Below are 26,220 nucleotides of genomic sequence, written 5' to 3'. Positions count from 1 at the left end.
AGCTGGAGGCAGATGAAACTATGGTGTCATTTGATGTGACTTCATTGTTCACCTGCATCCCCACCGCTGAGGCCATCTCAGCTGTGAGGCAGAGACTGCTGGAGGATGTGTCTCTACCTGAAAGGACCAAACTCACACCAGACCACATCTGCCAACTCTTGGAGATCTGTCTTAACACCACGTATTTCCTGTTTAGGGGGAATTACTACAGGCAGATCCATGGTTGTGCGATGGGGTCTCCGGTATCCCCCATTGTGGCCAATCTGTACATGGAGCGAGTGGAGAAGACAGCCTTGACGTCTTTCACGGGCATCTCTCCCCGTCACTGGTTCAGATATGTCGATGACACATGGGTTAAAATCAAGCAACAGGAGGTCGAGGACTTTACAGAACACATCAATTCGGTGGATTCCAATATCAAGTTCACACGTGAGGATGCCAGAAACAACCATTTAGCCTTCTTGGACTGTGATGTTACAATTGGAGAGAACAGGCAGCTCCAGACAGAGGTTTACAGAAAACCCACTCACACTGACCAATATCTGTTCTTTGGCTCAAACCACCCCCTTGAACACAAGCTCGGGGTGATCAGGACTCTTCAACACAGAGCCCTACAGGTGCCCACAACTGCAGAGGGAAGGGCTAAAGAACAACAACTTGTACGGAAAGCCCTCACAGTATGTGGGTACCCACAATGGTCCCTGGACAAAGTGCAGAAGTCCCAGAAAACAAAGAGACCAGATAGACAGGAGACGGAGACAAGAAGAAGAGGAGTGTCTCTGCTTTATTTAGCAGGAGTAGGGGAAAAACTACAGAGGATCTTCAGACAGCACAAAATCCCAGTTTACTTTAAACCGGTTAACACCTTGAGACAGAAATTAGTTCACCCTAAGGACAGGATCCCTAGTTACAAACAGAGCAATGTAGTGTATTATATCAGATGTCAGGAAAACTGTAATGAACACTACATAGGTGAGACTAAGCAACCTTTAAACAAGAGGCTATACCAGCACCGCAGAGAGGTCGCCAGTAGACCTCAGTCTGCAGTTCATCTCCACCTGAAAGACACTAACCACACGTTTGAGGACAAGGAAGTTAAAATCTTAGCCAGAGAGAAGAAATGGTTTGAGAGAGGTGTCAAGGAAGCATTCTTTGTAAAACAGTTGAAACCCAGCCTTAACCGGGGGGAGGGTCTCAGACACGCTTTGTCCCCTGTTTACAATTGGGGTACTCAGGTTAAAGCAGTTTCAGTCTTTTGTTCATGGTAATGAGTCATTCACGTCATCAGGAGATTCGTCAAGGGAGCCATCAGGGGAGGCTTCCATCCCATCATTAGGAGAGTGCTAACTAGAGCACAATAGGTGCTAATTAGAGCTATTGTTTAGTCACTAGCCTATAGCAGTCGGCCTCTCGGTAGGAGGGGTCTGGTTAGGTTAAAAACTCCAGCTTTTGTTGGCTTCTGGTTTATTCTTCTCTACAAGAGTCAAGACAGAAGTCAGACTACCAGAGCAAGAATTTTAGCTGAGGAAGCTTCTGTGATTTGAAGCGAAACGTCCTCACGTCAAGCAACCCAGTCCAGTCGAAGATTCAAGCTTCTCTACTATGGAAACCACCTGGACAACTGAGAGCCTACACAGAAACTCAATCACTGGAGTCAGTGTAATTGGATCAAAGGTCAAAATTTTAAATTTTAATTCCAATTTGCGCCAAACGTGGCACATATATGGAGTTGGCTTCTGAAATTACCCAGTAAAGTCAAGTTTGCCAAGGCCATGTTGGCCATTCTATTTGTTGGCCACCTCTTCCCAGGCCGTATTGCTGATTTCTACCAAACTTGGATATGTTAATGATAGTCAACCTGAAAATTGCCCTTAAAGAATTGATTTTGGCAAACATCCGGGAATTTGATTTTCAACACGATTTGGGCCAAATGTGGCATATACTTCGCTGGATTCCAGCACTACCTTGGCAAGATCAGCTGGAGGTCAGTCATTTGGGTGAAGGCCAATATCATTAGGGTCAAATGCCGAATTGTCCTCAGCCCTGCCAATGGGTACTATTACCTCATGAATATAAAGCTAACTACAAAGCTACCTGAATGTAACACTACCTGAAAAAAAAAACTAACAATGTAAAAAATAGAATATGAAGCAAAATGAAAACTAACTGAATCTATAATGCAATGTAAAGATACTTAAATCTACATAACAGTATGACGTACACCTGAAGTAATAATGCCAATCATTCTCTGGGTTCAATTTCTAACATTATCAATTTTATCAGGAGGAAGAACAACACTGCAAAAAGAGAATAGCTGAACCAACTTAAAAAGCATTACAATTGGTAAAACCTGAATGAAGTAAGTTGTTGAACTTAAGTCTGTAAGTTAGAGCAACTCTAGATCAACTCTAACTTACAAGCTTAAGTTCAAACAACTTAATTCATTCATGTTTTACCAATTGTAACACTTTTGAAGTTGGTTCTTTTTCAGTGCAATGAACCCCTGGTGCTGAGCAAGATCAGGATGCACATTCTATAATCTAGATCATTTAACCAATTTTTTTTAAACCAACCCTTTTTTTATTTTCAGCATTTTTATGAATTTCTCTATATTTTTTGGAGATCACCAACCTTGTTGAATGATCAGTCTGATCAGGAAAAAGAAGCTGTCAGCATGAAAATGAGGATTCTTAGTGGCCACCAGAAGCCCACAGTTAGCAACAAGACTTTACAGTTTTTATGCCTGTTTGTCTTTATTGTATTTGATTATACTTGTCAAAGAAAAAAAAAAAAAAAAAACTGCCAAAATGGCCAAAATAGGAGGTAAAATTTTCAGAGCTGACTGTTCAGTAGATTTGCTTATGGAAATTTTGTGCACCCACTCACTCACATACACTCATTTACTCACTGACTCTACTGGAAAACCATGGTTTCAGAAAGTAAAAGTACATATTTGTTCCATCCTTCCAAAATCATCTGAGTTAATCTCTTCAGGTAACTAGATGAGCTAATCAATGAAATAACCTGTTTTAGGTGCACAGATTGTTGTTTCTTTTATATATTAATGATATATGTTTAGTTTCTAAATTTGTAAGTTGTGTTTTATTTGCAGATGACACAACTGTGTGTTGTAGTGGGATCATTTGGGACATGTTCTGGACAAGTTTAAAGAATGGTTTGATTCAAACAAATTGTCACTTCACTTTGGTAAAACAAAGTGTATCATGTAGAAATTTACTAGTACACAATGTTAAAATTGAACTTGTGAATGAAACTAAATTTCTTGGGGTCTTTATTGACAATAATCTTAGCTGGAAAACACATAAATTATGTTAAATCTAAAATGTCAAAGATTATTTCCATTTTGTATAAAGCACAATACTTCCTCCCCACAACACTCATTAGTTACCTTATATCATTCATTACTTGTTCCATACATGACCTACTGTATTGAAGTTTGGGGAACCACCTACAAAACTAATACAAATCCTATATTTTTACTTCAAAAGAAAGCTATAAGAATTATTAGTAAGAAACTATATCATGAGCCAACAAATCCAATGTTTGTCTGTTTGCATGTTTTAAAAGTTTGGGGTTTGATTGATTATATCATAATACAAATTAGGCTTAAAGTAAAACACAAAATTTTACCACAAGATGTCCAGGAACTGTTTAAAATGAGGGATAATTTACGAGGGACATTGTTATATCAGAAGTCAAGCATTCGAACTATGGTAAAAAGTCACTGTGTTTCTGTTAAAGGTGTTAATATTTGGAATAATTGTCCAGATAACATAAAATCACTCTATAATTTCGTTGACTTTAAAAGGCTCTACAAAAATTATTTGATTACTTGTTATAGCATGATGAATTAGGTTTATTGATTTTGTTTTGTTTTTGGTGCACTGCTGTTTGCATGTTTGTGGTTTTGAAAGTTTAGTTCTGGGATTAATTTATACTTTGTATTAGTTGTCATAGGTATATGTATTATTTTATATACATATACATAAATCTAATTTTTATTTTTTGGTTAAAGGGGTGGGCATTTACAAGCTTTTGCTTCTGCCTACAACCTTTCAGGTGCATGGTGCGTTGTTGCTTATTTTTTCTTTCTTTGTTAAGTTTCTTGTTGTTTTTGGATCGGTGCGTGCCGAATAAATAAATTCATTCATTCATTCAGATAGGACTAGGACTTTTACTTTTGGAAGCCAGGGTTTTCCACCTATGATCGAATGTCCTGCAAATCACAGGGATCTATAACAAGACTAGACCCCCCCCCACCCCATTTTGATTAATTCCTTTAAAATATAATAATAATAATAATAATAATAATAATAATAATAATAATAATAACAATTAATACCCCTAAATGAGCGATATTGAAGGAACGTCAGATCTAATCCATGTCCCATAACAAACATTTTTTCTGCATAACTGGATGAGAAGTATTCAGATTTGTTCTTATGGTTTTATGATGATGTAAAAATTTAATCATGCCAGTCATAATGCAAAATTCTAGGATTGTTCAGTTTTATGCTCTCTGCTCAGTTTGTAAATTAAACTCAATCAGACAAAACTCAAAAAAGTTACTTTTGGATTTTCAAAATTTCTAAAGGGCATTTCCCTTGATATTTTCTGACAGAACAGGTATATTTATATATTGATTGAGTAATCTAAACAGCCAATACAGTGCAGCAGATAAGTGAAACAATCATGCAAATGGTGATAAAAGCATCAAATTCTGCAGAAATACTCCTTAGACACTCCTCTTTTGAAAAAACGATTGGCCACTTGACTTTTCAATTGGTGGTCAGGTAGGGGTCAATTGAATAATTACACAGAGGTCAGAATTAAAATATGCTCTAATCATATTGAAAAATATTCCACATTATTTGCCTGATCATAAAGATTCCAAAAAGGTATAGTTTGGTCTATCTGTGACTGAATTTCAGAGTTACGTGATAAAAACAGCAAGAATGGTGACAAAGGTCAGTGTCATTTTGTACAGGGGTCAAAAGTTAAAGTTGCTCCAATTTTGGTAAAAAGTGATTCAAATTATTGGTTGAGCTAATAGGATTAATAAATGGAATAGTGTTGACAGTGTTGAATGCTTGGTCTCCAAAGTAAAGGTCAAACATGGTCTACGTCTATTAGATTCTATGACATGTGACATATGTTACCCCGTAACATGATAAGTAAGGATGATACATGGTCCAAACTATTCCTTTTTAAAACCATGTTAACTCAACTAGTAATTTGCATCACTTTATTTTACCAAAATTGGAGCAACTTTAACTTTTGACCCCTGTACAAAATGACACTGACCTTTGTCACCATTCTTGCTGCAGTAACTCCATAGAATTCAGTCACAGATAGTCCAAACTATACCTTTTTGGAATCTTTATGATCAGGCAAATAATTTCAATATGATTGCGAGCATCTTTGAATTTTGACCTCTGTGTAATTCTTCAATTGACCCCTACCTGACCACCGATTGAAAATTCAAGTAGCCAATCGTTTTTTTCTAAAGGAGTGTCTGAGGAGTATTTCTGCCGAATTTGATGCTTTTATCACCATTTGCAGGATTCCCTTCTAAATATTCTCTTATCCGCTGCACTAATAGATCTTGAAGGAAGTCAATTTGTCACGGATGACAGGGGACCCCGCCTTCCCCTCCCTCACCCACCTACCAGCCTCACGCTTACTTTCTGAACTGGACGGGTGGGCGTGCATGCGCTCCGGTCACAAGCAAAGGAAAGGGAAATCGCTTTAAATCCCATTCTGTGCCTTATGCATCCTTTTGACGGAAGAAACAAAAATCCCTTTTCTTGTGTGCGTGTGTGTGTGTCCCGTGCGCAAAGAGCGCGCTCCCATTGGCCGAGGTTCACCTGACTTTTCCATCCACGGACCCTCACCCGCCCGGTGCGCGCACCTTCTCTCCACTGTGCACCGCCATCCGAACCAAAGAAGTCTGATGAACACACGCTCAGCTCCGTGCGCTGGTGGACCGGGGAATCTGGACATGAGGACAGACTTGTTTTTTTGTCGGATATGGATTGGAATCGCTTTTGCCTCAGGTGAGAAGTTTGCAGCGCACAACTCTGGGAAACTTTCTGCAAATCACTGATTGATTTCTAACTTTTCAGGCTGTGATATTTTGTCCACATTACTGAAATTCTGCTTTAGTATTTGTTTGGAATGGCATCAGTAAAGTCATGCAACCCATGTCAGTAAAAACACAAATATTCTGCTGCTAAATTCAAAAGGAACCCAGCAGGATTTGGAAGTGACCATGCAGACATGCACGAGGGGGAAGCATGTTGTTGTTGGGTTTGATAAAGATGTTGTTGTTAATTGGTGGTAACATCAGGAGGAAAATTAGGTTTCATTTCACACTGTTCCTCTGCAGCAGTACCAAGTGGGGGTCTGTGGAGTTGCATATGTTGTAAAGACAAAAAACAACAAAAAACTGCCCCACATCGACCTATTGATGAAAGGGATCAGACATCATAGGCTACACCTTTTCAATAATTTTGCAGCCAGGTAACAAAGGGATTTATGATTGTCCTGGTTGAAGACTTGGTTAGGTTAGGAAAGAGGAGGTGGACTATGAGCCCAACAGAGCGTAGGCCACAAATGGACCCATTGCTCACCCCAAAATAAACCAAAGGATACCAGGTTTCTTAGCTTTAGTTTCCTAATCAGGTTCCAAGATAAAGGAACCCAAAAACCAAGGGATTTGATTGTCCTGGGTGGAGACCAAGATCCAGAGTTTTACTGAGGTCCTGGACTAGATCATCAAAAGTGTGTTTGTATGCTGTGAAAGCATCAAACTTGTAGAGACATTCACTTATCTTGGCACATGTATTCTCAGTCTGTGAGACTGAGAGATGCCTGGGAAGATCTTATGGAGTCATGAGGTCACTGGACAGAGGTGTTTGGTGATGCTGATATCTTTGCATGAGGGTCCAACACATTAGGATCCTGCTTTCTGTCTTAATGTGTGATTATGACACTTGGATGCTCACCAGTGACTGAAGGTGACAACTAGATGTGTTTGCTGTTAGGTCACATCTCAGGATCCTTGGGTACCACTAGAATGACTTTGTGCCAGATGAACGGTTATAGGACTCGGTTGAGGTGCACTACATGGTACAACATTTTGGCCATGTACTGCATTTTCTCTGGGTAAGATCCAGCACGCAGGTGCCTCAGTGTTGAGGATCCCTGCAACTTCACATGACAAGGGAATGTCTCTGTTTCATCTGGCGGCAGCAGCTAGATGGCTACAACCCCTGGCAATAAGTATGGAATCACCGGCCTCGGAGAATGTTCATTCAGTTGTTTAATTTTGTAGAAAAAAAGCAGATCACAGACATGACACAAAACTAAAGTCATTTCAAATGGCAACTTTCTGGCTTTAAGAAACACTATAAGAAATCAGGGAAAAAAGCAAGCAGAGGGAAAAAAAATATGGACTCACTCAATTCTGAGGAATAAATTATGGAATCACCCTGTAAATTTTCATCCCCAAAACTAACACCTGCATCAAATCAGATCTGCTCATTAGTCTGCATCTAAAAAGGAGTGATCACACCTTGGAGAGCTGTTGCACCAAGTGGACTGACATGAATCATGGCTCCAACATGAGAGATGTCACCTGAAACAAAGGAGAGGATTATCAAACTATTAAAAGAGGGTAAATCATCACGCAATGTTGCAAAAGATGTTGGTTGTTCACAGTCAGCTGTGTCTAAACTGAACCAAATACAAACAACATGGGAAGGTTGTGAAAGGCAAACATACTGGTAGACCAAGGAAGACATCAAAGCGTCAAGACAGAAAACTTGAAGCAATATGTCTCAAAAATTGAAAATGCACAACAAAACAAATGAGGAACGAATGGGAGGAAACTGGAGGAAACTGGAGTCAACGTCTGTGACCAAACTGTAAGAAACCGCCTAAAGGAAATGGGATTTACATACAGAAAAGCTAAACGAAAGCCATCATTAAGACCTAAACAGAAAAAACAAGGTTACAATGGGCTAAGGAAAAGCAATCGTGGACTGTGGATGACTGGATGAAAGTCATATTCAGTGATGAATCTTGAATCTGCATTGGGCAAGGTGATGATGCTGGAACTTTTGTTTGGTGCCATTCCAATGAGATTTATAAAGATGACTGCCTGAAGAGAACATGTAAATTTCCACAGTCATTGATGATATGGGGCTGCATGTCAGGTAAAGGCACTGGGGAGATGGCTGTCATTACATCATCAATAAATACACAAGTTTACGTTGATATTTTCGACACTTTTCTTATCCCATCAATTGAAAGGATGTTTGGGGATGATGAATTCATTTTTCAAGATGATAATGTATCTTGCCATAGAGCGAAAACTGTGAAAACATTCCTTGCAAAAACACACATAGGGTCATTGTCATGGCCTGCAAATAGTCCAGATCTTAATCCAATTGAAAATCTTTGGTGGAAGTTGAAGAAAATGGTCCATGACAAGGCTCCAACCTGCAAAGCTGATCTGGCAACAGCAATCAGAGAAAGTTGGAGCCAGATTGATGAAGAGTACTGTTTGTCACTCATTAAGTCCATGTCTCAGAGACTGCAAGCTGTTATAAAAGCCAGAGGTGGTGCAACAAAATACTAGTGATGTGTTGGAGTGTTCTTTTGTTTTTCATGATTCCATAATTTATTCTTCAGAATTGAGTGAGTCCATATTTTTTTCCCTCTGGTTGGTCTAAAAACGTAACCGTTACTGACTGCCACAATTTTTTTTCCTGATTTCTTATACTGTTTCTTAAAGCCAGAAAGTTGCCATTTGAAATGACTTTAGTTTTGTGTCATGTTTGTGATCTGCTTTTTTTCTACAAAATTAAACAACTGAATGAACATCCTCCGAGGCCGGTGATTCCATAATTTTTGCCAGGGGTTATATTTTCAGGAGGTGGGGATAGACCAGTTTTCGGCATGCATGTTTGGCATCTGGGACCCAAAGGAGTGGTGTGGTGTCTGCGATGGGGCACAGCTCCAACGCATGCTTCCAGACCCAACTTAAATGTAAAATTAGAATAAATGGGTGGAGAAACACAATGAATAATACGTTCACCCACAGGGCTGCAGGTATCACCAAATGGTTGATGAGCATGAAAATGATGTTTGTTATATGTTATGGTCTTCACAGACACCAGATATCAACCAAACTGAACACCGTGAGAGATTTTTATTGACATGTCAGATATCACACCCCACCATTCTCACCAAAACAGAGAGTCAGGGAATCACGGTGTTCCAGTCCTTGTCGAATCAGTGGCAAGGTGCATTGAAGCTGTTCTGGCTGCATGCAGTGGCTCAACATCTTTCCGAAAACACTTTATGTTGGTTTATCATTTTATTTGTCATCTGTTTTTAGATCAATAGTAAAACAGTTATGACATGTTGTAGCCAAAGTACCCTGCAGATACTGAGGTGATGCATCCTATTAAAGAAATAACATCTCTTTCACGTTCCTGCAAAACAACTCATTTCTGTGTCTGGCGCTTGCACAGACAAATAATGGAACTCCACCTTATTTGAGGGTAAAAGGAAAATAATTTTACACAACATAAACCTTTTAATGTTGAGGGGTAAGATGATGGCTTGAAGGGGTTAATGGGATCGTATTATGCAAAATCGTTTTGTATATCCCTTTCACGTATCAATATTGCTGGGGGTTCATGTTATACCTCTACAAAGTCCCACATTTCTATGAGTATGCATGCAAAAGTACCCTGCTATAAGCAAAATTTAGTCCTCAAACAGTTCATTTAATAAGAATAAAAATACCACAAATAATAATTAATAATCATAATTTTATTTATTTCCAAAATGCTTTGTCATACATGACATTGAACAAAAAACTGAACAATAAAACATTGTATAAATCAAAATAAACAGCCACAGGCAGGAACAAGACAAAAATCAACAACTCAGTCAAAAATTATCACAGTGAATGAAATAAACTAAAGCTATGTGTTAATTATAACTGGTACAAAAAGATGAGTTTTAAGTCAAGACTTAAACATTTAAACAGAAAGTGGCTCTCTGATTTCAGCAGATATGGCATTTCTAATTTCAATAGACAGATTATTTCATAAACTAGAGCATGATAGGGAATGGCTCTGTCACCTGCTTACTTTTTCTTTACCCTGGCAACACATGATAAATCTCAACCATTCAGTATTTCATACGTATGTTAGCAGCAAAACCTTGAGATCAACTTTAGCGTGAACAGGAAATCAGTGAAGGGACGGCAGCATCAGAGTGACATAATCAAATTTTCTAGATCTGGTCAAAACTCGAGCAGTCAATTTTTGAGTCTTTTGATGAGTTTTTATACTGTTATGAGGTAAGCCAGAGAATAGTACATTGCAGTAAACCATTCTAAAAGACACAAAGGCATGGATCAGAACAATCAGCACCAGCCAAAGACAGAATCGTCTAATCTTAGGGCCCCTTCACACAGTGCCAATTTGGTTGATTTGCACATAAAGTGTGCATGAAGCAGGAATTGTGTACAAAATGTGTAAAATCGTAGCTACTTCATACACCTGTTGCTACAACTATTTGCGCACACAAGTGGCTGAAAGACAGAGTGTGCGTTGTGCAAGCCCATCGATCCCTATCGGCCAAATTCCAGGTGACACGCACGAACATCTAACATTGTTCGTTTGGCACTGAGACAATGTGTGGCCATTCGCACTATTAACACAACAACAGTCAACAGACAATCACTGTCTTGCTGGCAGTGAAATTTGTCTAAGTGCCCCAGCCCCACGACTGTGAAGTTGCACATGTGGTGTGCCAGAGTTTTGGCTCCCCCCACAACACGTGTGCGTGTGATTTGCGTGCTCTGTTTTCAAAAAGTAGTGGTTTCGGACTCTGAAAATGCTGGTTCTGTGTGAACAAAATGCCAACACGATACAAAACTTTTGCAGATGCACCTAAACCTGTGGCCATGTGGATGGCTCCCAAGATTTTTAACTCTTCCACTTTGTTGATTTGTAAAATCACCTGGAGATAGTTAACTCTCTGGGGTCCATGCATGTCCATTCATGGACATGCATCCAGATCTCTTTTTCTCTAACAGGTCCAGCCATCATAATCTCACTGTTCTCTAAATTCAAAATTAAAACATTAAATGACATCTAGTGTTTCACTGCTGCCAGACAAGCCTCCAGTTTTGTAACATGACATATTACCAGCAAAATTAGGCATATGCATCTGCATATCATCAGAATAACAGTAAAAATTCATACCTGGGCCACATATAATTTGATGAGAAGTGCTACGTAGAGAGACAATGGCAGTGGACCTACAACTGAGCCCTGAGTTACCCCATACTTTGTTGTAGAGAATTTAAACATAATGTTAAAACAAATAAATAAAAATCCCTCGCAATTGATCAAACAAGTAAGATCTCAGTTATGTACATACACTCAACAAAAATATAAACGCAGCACTTTTGGTTTTGCTCCCATTTTGTATGAGATGAACTCAAAGATCTAAAACTTTTTCCACATACATGATATCACCATTTCCCTCAAATATTGCTCACAAACTAGTCTAAATCTGTGATAGTGAGCACTTCTCCTTTGCTGAGATAATCCATCCCACCTCACAGGTGTGCCATATCAAGATGCTGATTAGACACCATGATTAGTGCACAGGTGTGCATTAGACTGTCCACAATAAAAGGCCACTCTGAAAGGTGCAGTTTTGTTTTATTGGGGGGGATACCAGTCAGTATCTGGTGTGACCACCATTTGCCTCATGCAGTGCAACACATCTCCTTCGCATAGAGTTGATCAGGTTGTCAATTGTGGCCTGTGGAATGTTGGTCCACTCCTCTTCAATGGCTGTGCGAAGTTGCTGGATATTGGCAGGAACTGGTACACGCTGTCGTATACGCCGGTCCAGAGAATCCCAAACATGCTCAATGGGTGACATGTCCGGTGAGTATGCCGGCCATGCAAGAACTGGGACATTTTCAGCTTCCAAGAATTGTGTACAGATCCTTGCAACATGGGGCCGTGCATTATCCTGCTGCAACATGAGGTGATGTTCTTGGATGTATGGCACAACAATGGGCCTCAGGATCTCGTCACAGTATCTTTGAGCATTCAAAATGCCATCAATAAAATGCACCTGTGTTCTTCGTCCATAACAGATGCCTGCCCATACCATAACCCCACCGCCACCATGGGCCACTCGATCCACAACATTGACATCAGAAAACCGCTCACCCACATGACGCCACACACGCTGTCTGCCATCTGCCCTGAACAGTGTGAACCGGGATTCATCCGTGAAGAGAACACCTCTCCAATGTGCCAAACGCCAGCGAATGTGAGCATTTGCCCACTCAAGTCAGTTACGACGACGAACTGGAGTCAGGTCGAGACCCTGATGAGGATGACGAGCATGCAGATGAGCTTCCCTGAGACGGTTTCTGACAGTTTGTGCAGAAATTCTTTGGTTATGCAAACCGATTGTTTCAGCAGCTGTCCGAGTGGCTGGTCTCAGATGATCTTGGAGGTGAACATGCTGGATGTGGAGGTCCTGGGCTGGTGTGGTTATACGTGGTCTGCGGTTGTGAGGCTGGTTGGATGTACTGCCAAATTCTCTGAAACGCCTTTGGAGACGGCTTATGGTAGAGAAATGAACATTCAATACACGAGCAACAGCTCTGGTTGACATTCCTGCTGTCAGCATGCCAATTGCACGCTCCCTCAAATCTTGCGACATCTGTGGCATTGTGCTGTGTGATAAAACTGCACCTTTCAGAGTGGCCTTTTATTGTGGGCAGTCTAAGGCACACCTGTGCACTAATCATGGTGTCTAATCAGCATCTTGATATGGCACACCTGTGAGGTGGGATGGATTATCTCAGCAAAGGAGAAGTGCTCACTATCACAGATTTAGACTAGTTTGTGAACAATATTTGAGGGAAATGGTGATATTGTGTATGTGGAAAAAGTTTTAGATCTTTGAGTTCATCTCATACAAAATGGGAGCAAAACCAAAAGTGTTGCGTTTATATTTTTGTTGAGTGTACTTTACTAGAAATACCAGAAGAGCTTTTAATGTAACACATCATAGTAGGTCCCATCTGAACTCCTTCTTGGGCTGTGAGACTTGCTGACTGAGCTGGTCTGGGTGTTTGGCCAGCAGCAGTTCCTTTCCATTTAAAGCAACAGGCACATAATAAATAATTTATTTTGACTATCCCTTTTGACTTGGGGTTGCCACGGCGGATCTGATACAGATCTGCATGTTGATGAAAGAAAGAAAAAAAGGAAATGAGCTCATATGATAATGTGAACATTGCCACCTTAAGTCAATTAAATGTTTGTGAAAGTGACCAAAAAAAAAAAAAAACATGGTATGTGGTACTTGGGGAGAATTCTATCCTGTCTGCATGGGTGGTTTTCAACACTTTTGATCTAATCTGGTTTTTGCTTTGCAAATGAAATGTGAGAGAATTTCTCACATCCAGCACAAACCAACTTGTCTGAAGGAGTCATGTATTAATTTCAGGGAGAAACCGCTTATCTGATCTACTCTTGTTCTCCTTGAAAATTTCCCCGTAAAACTAAATGCACGTTTTCACTGCAGAGATGAGATAAGCGTATTGATATTTCCATTAATCCTATCTCTTAATCTCTGCAGAACTGTGCTGAGTATTACTGAGTATGATTGCATTTTTCTCCTCCTCACGGGATGAATATGTACATTTGAGGTCTTCATCATTGATTGCTGCTGAACAGCTGTTGATAAAGAACAGGGAATTGTTTTGTAAAGGCTAGTTGCCATATGGCTACCCGAAACATAACTGGAGGGACGGCTCACGCTGCTTCATAAATGTCTTCTGAGCTGCGCTGGGTGGGATACATAAACAGCGGGTCTGTTTTCAGCAAGGCATGAGGACTAATGGCATCACAAAATTCATTTTCAGGGAGTTGCTGTGTTCTACTTTAGTAACCAGCAGCTTGCAGTGGGTGATTTGCGATCAACTGCCTTTGGTGAAAAGTGAACCTGAGGTCATTTTGTGGCCCGCTTGTTTCAGCGGACCGCATGTCCCTCTGTTGTATCTCACATTTAACAGTGTCCAAAGCAATGTACACATGGCTTGATAGTGTTTTTTTTTTTTAATTATTTTTAAATGAATCCATTTGCATTCATGGCAAAACGCCACACTTGTGTTTGCACTTGTGTTGCCTTTGCAAATCTTTTGTTCAGCTCTGCTGTTTTGAATTCAGTGGTGCTGAAAACCTTAGAAGCACAATATGTCAGAACTTTGCTGGAGGCGTAAAGAACCAATAAGTACAATACATCCCCTGCCTCACATTAGAAACACACACACACACACACACACACACACACACACACACACACACACACACACACACACACACACACACACACACACACACACACACACACACACACACACACACACACACACACACACACACACACACCTGAGTGCCACATTAGGGTAGAGACACAGTACAAAGTGTGCTGCATTCTGCTGTAGAGCTTCACTGTACATGTTTGTTCATTTAAATAAAACTGAAATTTTCATGATCAGATTTATTTTTTAGACGTGTTGTTTGTACATAGTGATATACCATTACACATAACGTCAAATGTCATTTCCTTAATTTAGTTCCCTCAGTAATGACATGAGTGCAGTATTTGTTTTTGTGCAATATCCACTGCCACTAAAATATCCACAGTTGTGTACATACTTTTCTCTTTTTTTATATGCAGTGTCTTTTTTTGTGACTATATTCTTATACATTTTTTTTTTAAATTGTGCTCTGGACATACCTCTTTCATTCAGTTACATTTTTTCTTTATTTTTTACTTCTTTAGACCTTTTTCTGTGGTTTACTAGGGGCTATATTTGCACTGAAAGGCTTGCACCTTACCTTTCACTGTACTGGTTACAATTCTGTATCTGACAGAAATCTCATATTAAATACTGTGCTATACTCTTATCTATCAAACAAACAAACAAATCAAACAGTCCCTGAGCTGCTATGTAGCAAGCAGCTCTGAAGCAGATTTTTGACTGGTTGGATGAATTCAGTTCAGTTCAAATCATTTATACTGCACCAAATCATAAGTTATCACAAAGCACAAGACATGAGTAAGGTTTTGACCTTGCCCACATGAGCAAGCACAGTGAGAACAATGGTAAAGAAAAACTCATCAAGCAAATCTCAAGCAGCCCAGACAGTGTGGTGCCCATCTGCTTTGGCCGTTCTGACAAGGGACTATCAAAAGTACAACAAAAAATTAACAGAACATGTATATAGTCCAGTATTCATGAATCAAACTGGAGCACAGCACTCGAAGAGCACAAACCTCCACCAACACTATTTTCCAATTTCACCTATTTTTACCTTGGAAAAAACTTTCAAGGTCAAAGTCTTGTTAGAAGTGGCTTTTCATAAACTAACATATAATACAAAATATAGATCAAAAGGACTTTTCAATGTTAAGAAGAATCAAATATATGCTAAATCTGCAATACGGATCGGATGCAGATCAAACTTAGTCGATTCATTGAGAGTGCCAGTTTGCACCTCAATGTCACAAATGAGAGTGATTGAGGCACATTTGATTGAGATATAATGCAAAATGTACATCAAAGGGCTTTTGAATATTAAATTCAAATGTCCACAAAATCCACAATCCAGATCAAACTTTGTCAGGCCATAGTGAGTGCCAGTCTGCAACTCACTTTCAAATATGAGAGCGATTGGGGCACGTTTTATTAAGATATAAGATAAAATGTGCATTAAATGGGGTTTTCAATGTTAAATTTAAATGGCCACAAAATCTGTAATCTGGAGCCAATCTGAATCAAACTTTGTAAATTGATAAAGGATACATACTACATAAAGCTCTCAAATATGAAAGAAATTTTATCTTTTTTGACAAAGTTATGAATTTTTGAAAATTTGTTCAATGTTACAGATAGGGATTTTTTAATTTTCCAAGATTTTTCCTGACTTTACTCTTTAACCTATGACCTTGAAGAATGAATCAGTTCTTGCCTATCAGAAAATGAATCTTCAGTAAATATTTCATAACAATATATGAAAAATTGTGGGCTTCATGCTGTTTACAAACAAACAAACAAGCAAACAGGGGCGAAAGCATAACCTCCTCCAATTTCACTAGTAGAGGCAATTAGAGTCCCATCTAAATGGATTGCATGAGTAAGTTAGTGAGTGTATCAATGCCAGATCAAATTAAATCAAGTAAAGTTTGGGAGTTTGCACTTGTGTCACCAAAACCAAGACACCATGGAACTGCCTTCGTCCCTAGGTGGCATCACCCAAAGCAGACAATCAGTCCTTTCCCACCTCTCAAAAGTAGCCATCGATCTGCCCCAGTGAGGTGAATCTGTCCAGTTGGACTTCACCAGCCACTGAGATCCTCAACACTGAGGTGTATGTGCTGGATGGTGCACAGAAGAAAAGAAAAAAAAAAAAATCACACGGGCAAAATGTTGTAGCTGACATTCTCTCACAATGCAAGTGATACTCTTCATTTTAGTCTCCGTAAATAACCGCTCATTTGATGGATAGTCATTCCAGTGGTACCCAGTTATCTTCAAGAGAGCTGCTGGAATCCAGTCATCGTCTTGGATCAGTGGTTAGTGTCCAAGTCTTACAACCATGCAGTAAGACAGGAAACACTAGGACCCTTAAATCTTGGACCGTCATTGTTCTTACAAAAGTATCAGCATTACTCAACACCTCCGTCCAGTGACCTCAGTTTTGTCTGCTTTGGCTTCATCTGGTTAGTAAGTTAGTCATGTCAGTATGTGAAATGTACATTCTTGATCTCCATCAACCAGTAGATGAGGGTGGAGGTCGTGCATTATGCCCATGTCTGTTAATTGTCTGTGTACACAACAGTTCAAAAAGTACAATGTGGATGTTGACAACATTTTGTGGGGAGATATTCCTTGGATTGGGGAAGAGTTGGCTAAACAGTAAAGCAGATCCAAATTGGATTAAAAATCTTTTCTTTGATGCTTTTCTTTTCCTTTTTTCACTTTCTTCATAGTTCAAGAATCTGTCTTATGACATCACAAAGGCCTGTATGTCACACAAAGAATTACTGACCCGAGTTTAAAAAGCGTCCTTTTTCTCTTGGTGGAGTTAAAAATGGTAGGACATTAGTACCTCAACAGAGGTGCACCTTCTGATTTTAGTAATATAGCCCCAAACCAGAAAAAATTGGGATTTATGTGGAAAAAGAAAAAACATCCCTCCCTCCCACCCAAAAAAGTGATTCTTACGTTTACTTTGACTTTTATTTCATTGTAGACAGTGTAACCCCAAGATATTTCATTTCTTTTTTTATGGTCATCTTCATTTCAACTGTTAAGATATAGGTATGTTAATATTCCTGTATTTCAGGCCTACAACATATTCCAAAAAAAGCAGGAATGCTGAAGCATTTACCACTTTAGAATGTTCCTAAAGTGGTAAATGCCACTTTAGACATTCCTTCTCACAACCTTTAAAATAAGTTGTGGCATTCAGGATACGAAGTGATGAAGTGCTTTAGGTGACATTTTGTTCTATTCTTCCTGCAAACAGGAACTGTGTGCAACAGTATGGGGTCATTGTTGTTGCATTTGTCCTTTCAAAATCCTCCACACATTCTTTATTGGGGACAGGTCAAGACTGCAATCAGGCCAGTCCAGTACCTTTACCCTCTATTCTTCTGGAGCTATGCTTTTGTAATGTGTGCAGAGTGTGGTTTTGCAGTGTGTTATTGGAAAAAAGCAGGGATGTCCCTCAAAAAGGTATCTCTGAGCCCAGAGAGGTCGATACTGCTGCTGGACAAGGTGAACGTGCTGCTTCTTTTGTGCACAGTAAAGTTTTCAGTGGCATACCTGAAAACTTATACACTGACTATATACATGCATGACTATATAGATGCATGACCCGTGCGGGTCATAGAGCTTTCTCTTATCGTGTCCCTGCTCTGTGGAATGATCTCCTTGCATCAATAAAACAGTTAGATTCTGTGGAGACTTTCAAGTCCAGACTTAAGACGCACTTATTTTCTTTTTCGTATGGCTAGCATACTGGCATAGTATAGTTCTACGATTTTTTCTCTTAATTCATTTTATTAGGAAACGGAGCGTGCTGCGGTCTCAACTTTACCTAAATTCTGGGTCTTTTAGTGAAGCTTGGGGCTAGTGGCCGGTGATCACCTTAGTATTGCCTGCTTTTCTTGTTGTTTAATGCTGGCAAATTATACTGTATTTCTTGTCTTTCTGATGCTTGATTGTTTTTTTCTCTCTGTTTAAGGTGCAGCTCCATCCAGAGATGGGTGTGGTATTTGTGCTCGAGACCCTCCTGTCCTGTGCACCAACTGCATTTCCTGTATATTTATTTTATGAATTGTTCTGTAATTTGTGTCTGTAGCATGGCCCAAGCAGAGGGTCACCCCTTTGAGTCTGGTCTGCTTGAGGTTTCTTCCTCAGAGAGAGTTTTTCCTTACCACTGCTGCTCTGGGGGTTGGTAAGGTTAGACCTTACTTGTGCGCCTTGAGGCAACTCTTGTGATTTGGCGCTACATAAATGAAAATAAATTGAAATTAAATTTGAATTGAAAATACCTGAATGTAACTACTTATTGTAGTGCTTGACAAAGCACTACAAAGTAATTACACCCAAAGTAATCCCTTACTCATGTGGTTATATCAGCTATTGATGAATGACAGTTCTTAGTGCATTGCCATCTGGGGGATCAGAGATCACAGGTGGTTAGCTTAAGTTTGAGTTTTGCCCTTTATGCATTGAAAATCCTCCAGATCCCTTGAATCTTTTAATGTTATTATGCACTGAAGAGGGAGAAATATACAAATCACTTCCAAATTTTTTGAGGAACATTGTTTTCAAACATTTCAGTAATTTTCACATATTTGTTGAAAAACTGTAATTCCTCTAAATGGACTGCATTTATAAAGCACTTTTCCATCTACATCAGACACTCAAAGTGCTTTACAATTATGCCTCACATTCACCCATTCACACAAACACACTCACACACCGATGTCAGGGTACTGCCATGCAAGGCGCTCACTACACACTGGGAGCAACTTGGGGATTAAGGACCTTGCCCAAGGGCCCTTAGTGATTTTCTGGTTGCGCTGGGGTTTGAACCAAGGATCCTCTGGTCTTAAGTCTGACACTTAACCACTAGACCAGCACCTCCCCAAATCACCTCATCCTCTGCCTGTCTTTGCTCCTCTAAGACTTGGCCTTTTGGGGACACTGATTTTGTACCAAATCATGATTACATTCATTACCTGTTTAAAATAACTTTATTTATTCATTACCTTATGACTAGCCCCCTGTCCCAACTCTTTTTAAAATAAGTTTCATCCTTTAAATGCAGGTATATTAACAACTGAAATGAAGATAACACAAAAATGAAATATTTTAGGTTCATACTGTCTGTGGTGAAAGAGAAGTCAAAGTAAATATAAGAATCTCTGCATTTATTTATTTATTTACTCATTCTATTTGCATTTTCCATTTTGTCCCAAGATTTTTCCTGATTTGGGGTTATAAATATCTATTTATTGATATATGATGTGAAATTCCTTGAAAGCGTGACAGTTGTAACACTGTTCACCTCATATTCATTGACCAATGTACGAATATGACATTAAAAAGACTGCAGGTACTTCAGGGGTCTGATCCATTATTCCGAGGGGAGAAGATTAAGTTAAAGTGCATTGCAGACATGCAGCGCAGAGGACTGTGACATTTTCGGGGGAGAATGTGAACATTGATTCACACAGCAGCTGCATTTACTGAGCTTTAAGATGTCACCCTGAGGCATTTTCTACCACCTTCCTGTCGTGTTCTATTACTGTTTTGAATTATGGAGGTTCCATAACACTTTACACAATTTCAGAAAGCTTCTGATTTTAAAAATCTTATGAAAAATGCATAAAATACAATGTTAACTACATTTTAATATTTTTATAGAACTTCTCTGACATATGTACACTGTACATGATTTTCTGATTCATTTGCTACGAGTTAATACATAATCTGTGTTTGTAGCTGACTTTAAAAACAATCCCTCTTGTTAATGCTGAGCCGTGGAGCAGAATGCAATTTGGCTGTCTCTGTGTCCTGAGTGTGTAATGTTGATATTGCTTTTAGCAGAGTGTTTTCTGTACGCATACCTCCGCTTGATCAGATCATCCCAGAAATCTGACTCTCAACTCTGGGTATTATTCCAGTCGACCACTTGTAGAGATTGAGTTTTTTTAGCCAACAATAGCTCCCCTTATTCTCAGTGCTGATCTCAGGATTTAAGCTCAAGACCACGAAGATCCGGCCCTTGGACTCTGTCCTTGAATATCTTGTTCTATCAGCTGGAGAGCCGGATAAGAGTGGAATGCTGCTGTTCCATGTGGGAATCACACCACCGTAAACTTCAAATAAACAAGGAGTCCAGTGCTTTCACTCATCACTGGCATAGAGTAGCAAGGCCCCTTGGGTTTTTGAATGTCTGGCTGCACACATTTTCGTTGAGTATCACAGCACTGAGAACCCACGCTAAAGCACCACCTCCCCAAATATGAAGATAAACTCTTACAGCAGCTGGACTCTGCAGTAAAAGCCAAATATGTGTCTAAGCTGGTTCTAGATAGCTGATGAAAACCATCTGTGGCATTTGTTTTCATGTTTTGTACCCCTATTGTGGGGCAAATAGCTGCAAATCACTTTCAGATTGTCATAGAAGAATTTGGCATGCACATCGATTATAGGCCCCTCTTTTAGAAAAACAAAGAAAACAAGAGCCATGCAAAAATTCAAAGCGTTGGTCATTTCTCAAGATGCCGACCATTAAATGTTTGGTATTTCGTTTGTGTCAGTAGTCTAATTCTGACTATATTGGCATTAATTTATACATTTTAATCTTCCACTTGGAGTATTGGTGCCGTCTTTAAGGTTGGCTGATAGAGGTATGGGACATCAGGAATTTGCCTTCAGTGAGTACTTGACCTGCATGTTGACCTGCTATACTCACAAACTGATAAGTTAAATCTGGTGTTTCTCAGCTGTTGGTGGGATGAGCACACTTGACTGAGTTAATTAGCTGCGGGTGCAGTGGAGACAGTAGGAAAACATGCAGGGCAAGTGCTCTGCAAGAGTAAGGTTGGAGATTCATGACATCAGTTCAAGTGTCCTGATCCAGTCAACTTCATGCATGGATGAACATAAAGCCAGGAGCACTTTGTCACATGCAAAACTCTCCATGTTACCCTTACCTAGTTCAGCCAGCAAGTCAACGTGATTTACCCAGTTGCAGTTGTTGGTGTTGACAAGCATCTAAGTGGTGTGATAGCTGAGACTGGATGAGCAGTAAAGAATAATTCCAGGTGTAGATTTCAGTGATATTGCTGAATGCTGAAACAAAAATGCCACCTCTGTTACAACCCCAAATCAGAAAATGTTGGGATGATGTGGAAGATGCCAGTAAAAACAAAATGCAGTGACGCTTACATTTATGCCTCGTCCACATGGAAATGGAACTTTCATTTTTTTCAAAAAGTATTCCATCACCATGACACTATTTTAAGAAATATCTGTGTACACATAAAACCACTGAAAATGACGATGTTTACACAAAGCCCTCCAAAAGTATTGGAATGTATATTTTACATTTTAATTTGTTTATGCCATTTCAAAAACAAACAAACAAAAAAATATATATTCCTTAAACTCAAACTGAAAGCAAATCTCTCCAACTTGATATAAATTAATTAAAAATAAAAAAGCCAAGATGATGAGTTGCAAAAGTAATGGAACGCTTTGGTATAATACCTGTAAATAAATCAGTTTTATTGCCAGTTTTCTTCAGACAAGTCAGGGGATGGATACATGAACATTTCCAAGTCATTGAATATGTCTTGGACTTTGTTTACGTCAATTATGAAGAAATACAAATAGTATGGCAGTCTGTGGTAAATCTGTGTGGAGTATATAGTTGTAAAAACTGAGTGACTGTGCAAGGAGGGGAAGAGTGAGGAAAGCCACTCAGATAACCCAGAAGAAGTTATAGGCTTCCCTGGCTGTGATTGGAGAAATTGTGTAAAGTACATGTTTTGCATTTTGTATCCCCACTTATACAGCTTCATGATGAAGTGGTATAGAGGAGAATTTTCTTAAAAAGAAGACATGAATGTTCAGCTACAATTTGCCAGAAGGTACATCTGAGATGCAAGCCTAGATTTGATATGTTAGTGAAAGAAAATCCCCCTGTACGTTGCTGCATTCATCTTTCCCTCAATCCTGACTAGTCTCCCAGTTCTTGCTGCTGCAAAACATCCCCACAGCATGATGCTGCCACCACCATGCTTCACTGTAGGGATGGTACCTGGCATTCACACCAAAGAGTTCAATCTTTGTCTCATCAGAACAGAGAATTTTGTTTCTCATGGTTTGAGAGTCCTTCAGGTGCCTTTTGGCAAACTTCAGGTGGGCTGCCATGTGCCTTTTACTAAGGAGTGGCTTCTGTCTGTCCACTCTACCATACAGGCCTGATTGATGGATTCCTGCAGAGATGGCTGTCCTTCTGGAAGGTTCTCCTCTCTCCACAGAGGAATGCTGGAGCTCTGACAGAGTGACCATCAGGTTCTTGGTCACGTCTCTGACTACGGCCCTCAGTTTAGACGTGCAACTAGATCTAAGGGCCCCTTCACACATAGTGCAAAGTTTGGATGAAGTGCACACTTAGTGCGCATGAAGAAGGAATTGTGTGCAACCTATGTAATGTTGTCCCTGCCTCAAAGGCCTTGTACACCTGTTGCTACAACTATTTACACACAGAAATGCGTGAAAGACAAAGTGTGCACTGTGCGAACCCATCGCACCCTCTTGCAGCAGGTGCCGGCAAAATTCCAGGTGACACGCACGAACATCTAACACCGCTCGCATGGCACTTAAAAAATGTGTGGCCAGTTGCACTCTTGGCACAACAACAGACTGCAGACAATCACTTTCATACTCACAGAGACATTTGTCTAAGTCTCACATGAGTGTGGCTTTGGTCTGTGCGCTGAGATGACAGGAGGTGTATGTACTGTGTTTGGACGGACATGGACAAACAACTGCCGACTGTGACGCGCATGTGTCTGTTTGCTGGTGTCCTGTGGGGCATCATCCACAAGACACGAGCGGCTGGTTGGAGACGCGCCAGCAGATGTGGACATGAATGAGACGAGCGAACTGCTTCTTATTCATGTCATTTCATGACTGTATGTCAGTGACCATGGATCATTTACAGAGAAACAGACGCATCATATTTGTGTTGCACCCACGTGAGCTCTGTTCCATATGACGCGGTGTCCTGTGGGGCGTTGTCCACAAGACACGACCGGCCGGTTGGAGACATGCCAGCAGATGTGGACATGAATGAGACGAGCGAACTGCTTCTTATTCATATCATTTCATGACTGTATGTTAGTGACCATGGATCATTTACACAGAACTAGACGGATCATATCTGTGTTGCTCACTTGATAAATGCATTTTTATATTTTTAATATGGTGTGTGATTTTAATTTTTTTTTTGTAATACTTCCATGTCCTTCCTGATATGATGCAGATTCCCACAGCTTTCAAAGAACAGCTCCGTAGCTCAGTGGTAAAGTTTCGGGCACAGCCAGAGCTTTTGAAAGGCTCACGTTCACATCCAGTGGGTCGTATATATGTTGTTTGTTTGTTTTTTTTTTCACATAAGTGGCACGATGTAGTCCCACAGGTACCTGCTGGTTTTATTTATTTATTTTTTTTAGATTCTACATAAGCAGTGCGATGTGGTCCCACAGGTACCGGCTGTTTTTCTATACTTCCTCCACATAAGTGACGCGATGTGCCGCAGCTGGCACTGTGTGTTCCTGCCCGAACGACACCTGCGCATACATGAACTCTTGCACCGGGTTCATGCATGCCTGCCTGTCGGCGCAATATTTTGTGGTGCGCTAATTTCAATTGTTCGCAATGTTTTGCTGTTTTCGTCCAAACTCCGTCCAAACTTCGCACTATGTTTGAAGGGGCCATAAGAAGAGTCTTGGTGGATCAGAACATCTTCCATTTACAAATGTGAAGTCACGGCGTCACGCCGTCATCACGGCAGTGCTTTGCGCCATGCGGCTCTGCCGTGACGCGCGGAGTTTCTCCGCACGTCTGTCTCATTGTGCAGAAAAAGTGCTGATGTCCACGTCTTCCGCAATTCCTGTGCTAGTCAGACGACATACCGGATCAAGACAGCGTCCAGTTTAGAAATGAACAGCACATTCCACTGTTACTGTAAATACTCATAAAATGTTGTGTATGTAATAAAAATATATACTTTGCTCTACACTGTGATATGTGTATATTTTCTCGTTTCAGTATCTACAGAGAGCTTGAATGCTAAAAAAAATCACTAAAACCTAGTCAAATCTTGGTCTGTAATCAGCCATTTTGGGGGGTGTACATGTAAGGGCTTGTTACTATGGGAACCAAGATGAATTCAGAAGAAATGTTTTGTGGTTTGTCACTATATACCGTGGCCTTCATGTGTGTAAAGTTTTATCCAAATACGACAACCCCCAATTTCCACCCCATGATTGATTTACTCTGTCAGAAGCTCTTAAGTATCAAAAGTAAATTTCTCATATAAAATGTACTTTAAGTAAAAGTACTGAGTAAAAATAAGCAGGGGTGGTGGCCAAGTGGTTAAAGCACTTGGTTTCAGTGCAGAAGGTTCCGGGTTCAAATCCCACCCCTGCCACATTTCTCCATGTAATGTGGAGTTGCGTCAGGAAGGGTATCCGGCGTAAAACCTCTGCCAATTCAACATGCAGATCCACCTTGGATTTGCTGTGGCAACCCCGAGTGCAAACAAGGGAGCAGCCGAAGGGACTTACTTTACTGAGTAAAAATAAAATCCAAAACGAGTGTAGAGTGGTGAAATTGCAACACAAAATAAAGCCAGTGTGGTGTCTGGAGAAACCAGGAAAGGGCCTCACCCCCTACAAAAGGCTGGATCCACCTCTAGCAGAGCAGTTGGTGTTGGTGACGAGATGAGTGAGCAACGTATATACAGCCCCAATTCCAATGAAGCTGGGACGTTGTGTAAAATGTAAATAAAAACAGAATACAATGATTTGCAAATGCTCTTCAACCTATATTCAATTGAATACACCACAAAGACAAGATATTTAATGTTCAAACTGATAAACGTTATTGTTTTTGTGCAAATATTTGCTCATTTTGAAATGGGTGCCTGCAACACATTTCAAAAAAGTTGGGACGGGGCAACAAAGACTGGGAAAGTTGATGAATGCTCAAAGAACACCTAATTGGAAACAGGTCAGTGTCATGATTGGGTATAAAAGGAGCATCCCCAAAAGGCTCAGCCATTCACAAGCAAAGATGGGGTGAGGATCACCACTTTGTGAACAACTGCGTGAAAAAATTGTCTAACAGTTTAAGAACAATGCTTCTCAATGTTCAACTGCAAGGAATTGAGTTATTCCATCATCTACAGTCCATAATATAATCATAAGATTCAGAGCATCTGGAGAACTTTCTACATACAAGCGGCAAGGCTGAAAGCCAACATTGAATGCCCGTGACCTTCGAACCCTCAGGGGGCATTGCATTAAAAACCGACATCATTGTGTAAAGGATCTTACTGCGTGGGCTCAGGAACACTTCAGAAAACCATTGTCAGTTAACACAGTTCATTCCTACATCTACAAGTGCAAGTTAAAACTCTACCATGCAAAGCGAAAACCATACATCAACAACATCCAGAAACACCGCCGCCTTCTCTGGGCCTGAGCTCAATTTGAAATGGACAGACACAAAGTGAAAAAGTGTGCTGTGGTCTGATGAGTCCACATTTCAGTTTGTTTTTGGAAATCATGGATGTCGTGTCCTCCGGACAAAAGAGGAAAAAGACCATCCAGATTGTTACCAGTGCAAAGTTCAAAAGCTTGCATCTGTGATGGTATGGGGTGTGTTAATGCCCATGGCATGGGCAACTTAAAGAATTCTACCAACAAAGCTTCAACAATTAGTGTCCTCAGTTCCCAAACACTTATTGA

At 40.1% G+C, this 26,220-nt stretch overlaps 1 protein-coding gene across 1 annotated transcript in view; it reads left to right on the top strand.

Moving 5' to 3' along the window:
* Positions 1–5,764: 5,764 nt before the first annotated feature.
* flt4 (fms related receptor tyrosine kinase 4) overlaps positions 5,765–26,220 on the top strand; it is a 332,301-nt gene continuing 311,845 nt past the window's right edge. The window contains 1 exon segment of the mRNA XM_034181393.1: positions 5,765–6,077. Within this exon segment, the coding sequence (XP_034037284.1) occupies positions 5,975–6,077 (103 nt within the window). The 5' untranslated portion in view covers positions 5,765–5,974.

This window comes from Thalassophryne amazonica, chromosome 11, assembly GCF_902500255.1.
Source record: "Thalassophryne amazonica chromosome 11, fThaAma1.1, whole genome shotgun sequence".
In the NCBI taxonomy this organism is placed as follows: domain Eukaryota; kingdom Metazoa; phylum Chordata; class Actinopteri; order Batrachoidiformes; family Batrachoididae; genus Thalassophryne; species Thalassophryne amazonica.
The sequence above is the reverse complement of the archived record's forward strand: the minus strand, read 5'-3'. Positions and strand labels throughout refer to the sequence as shown.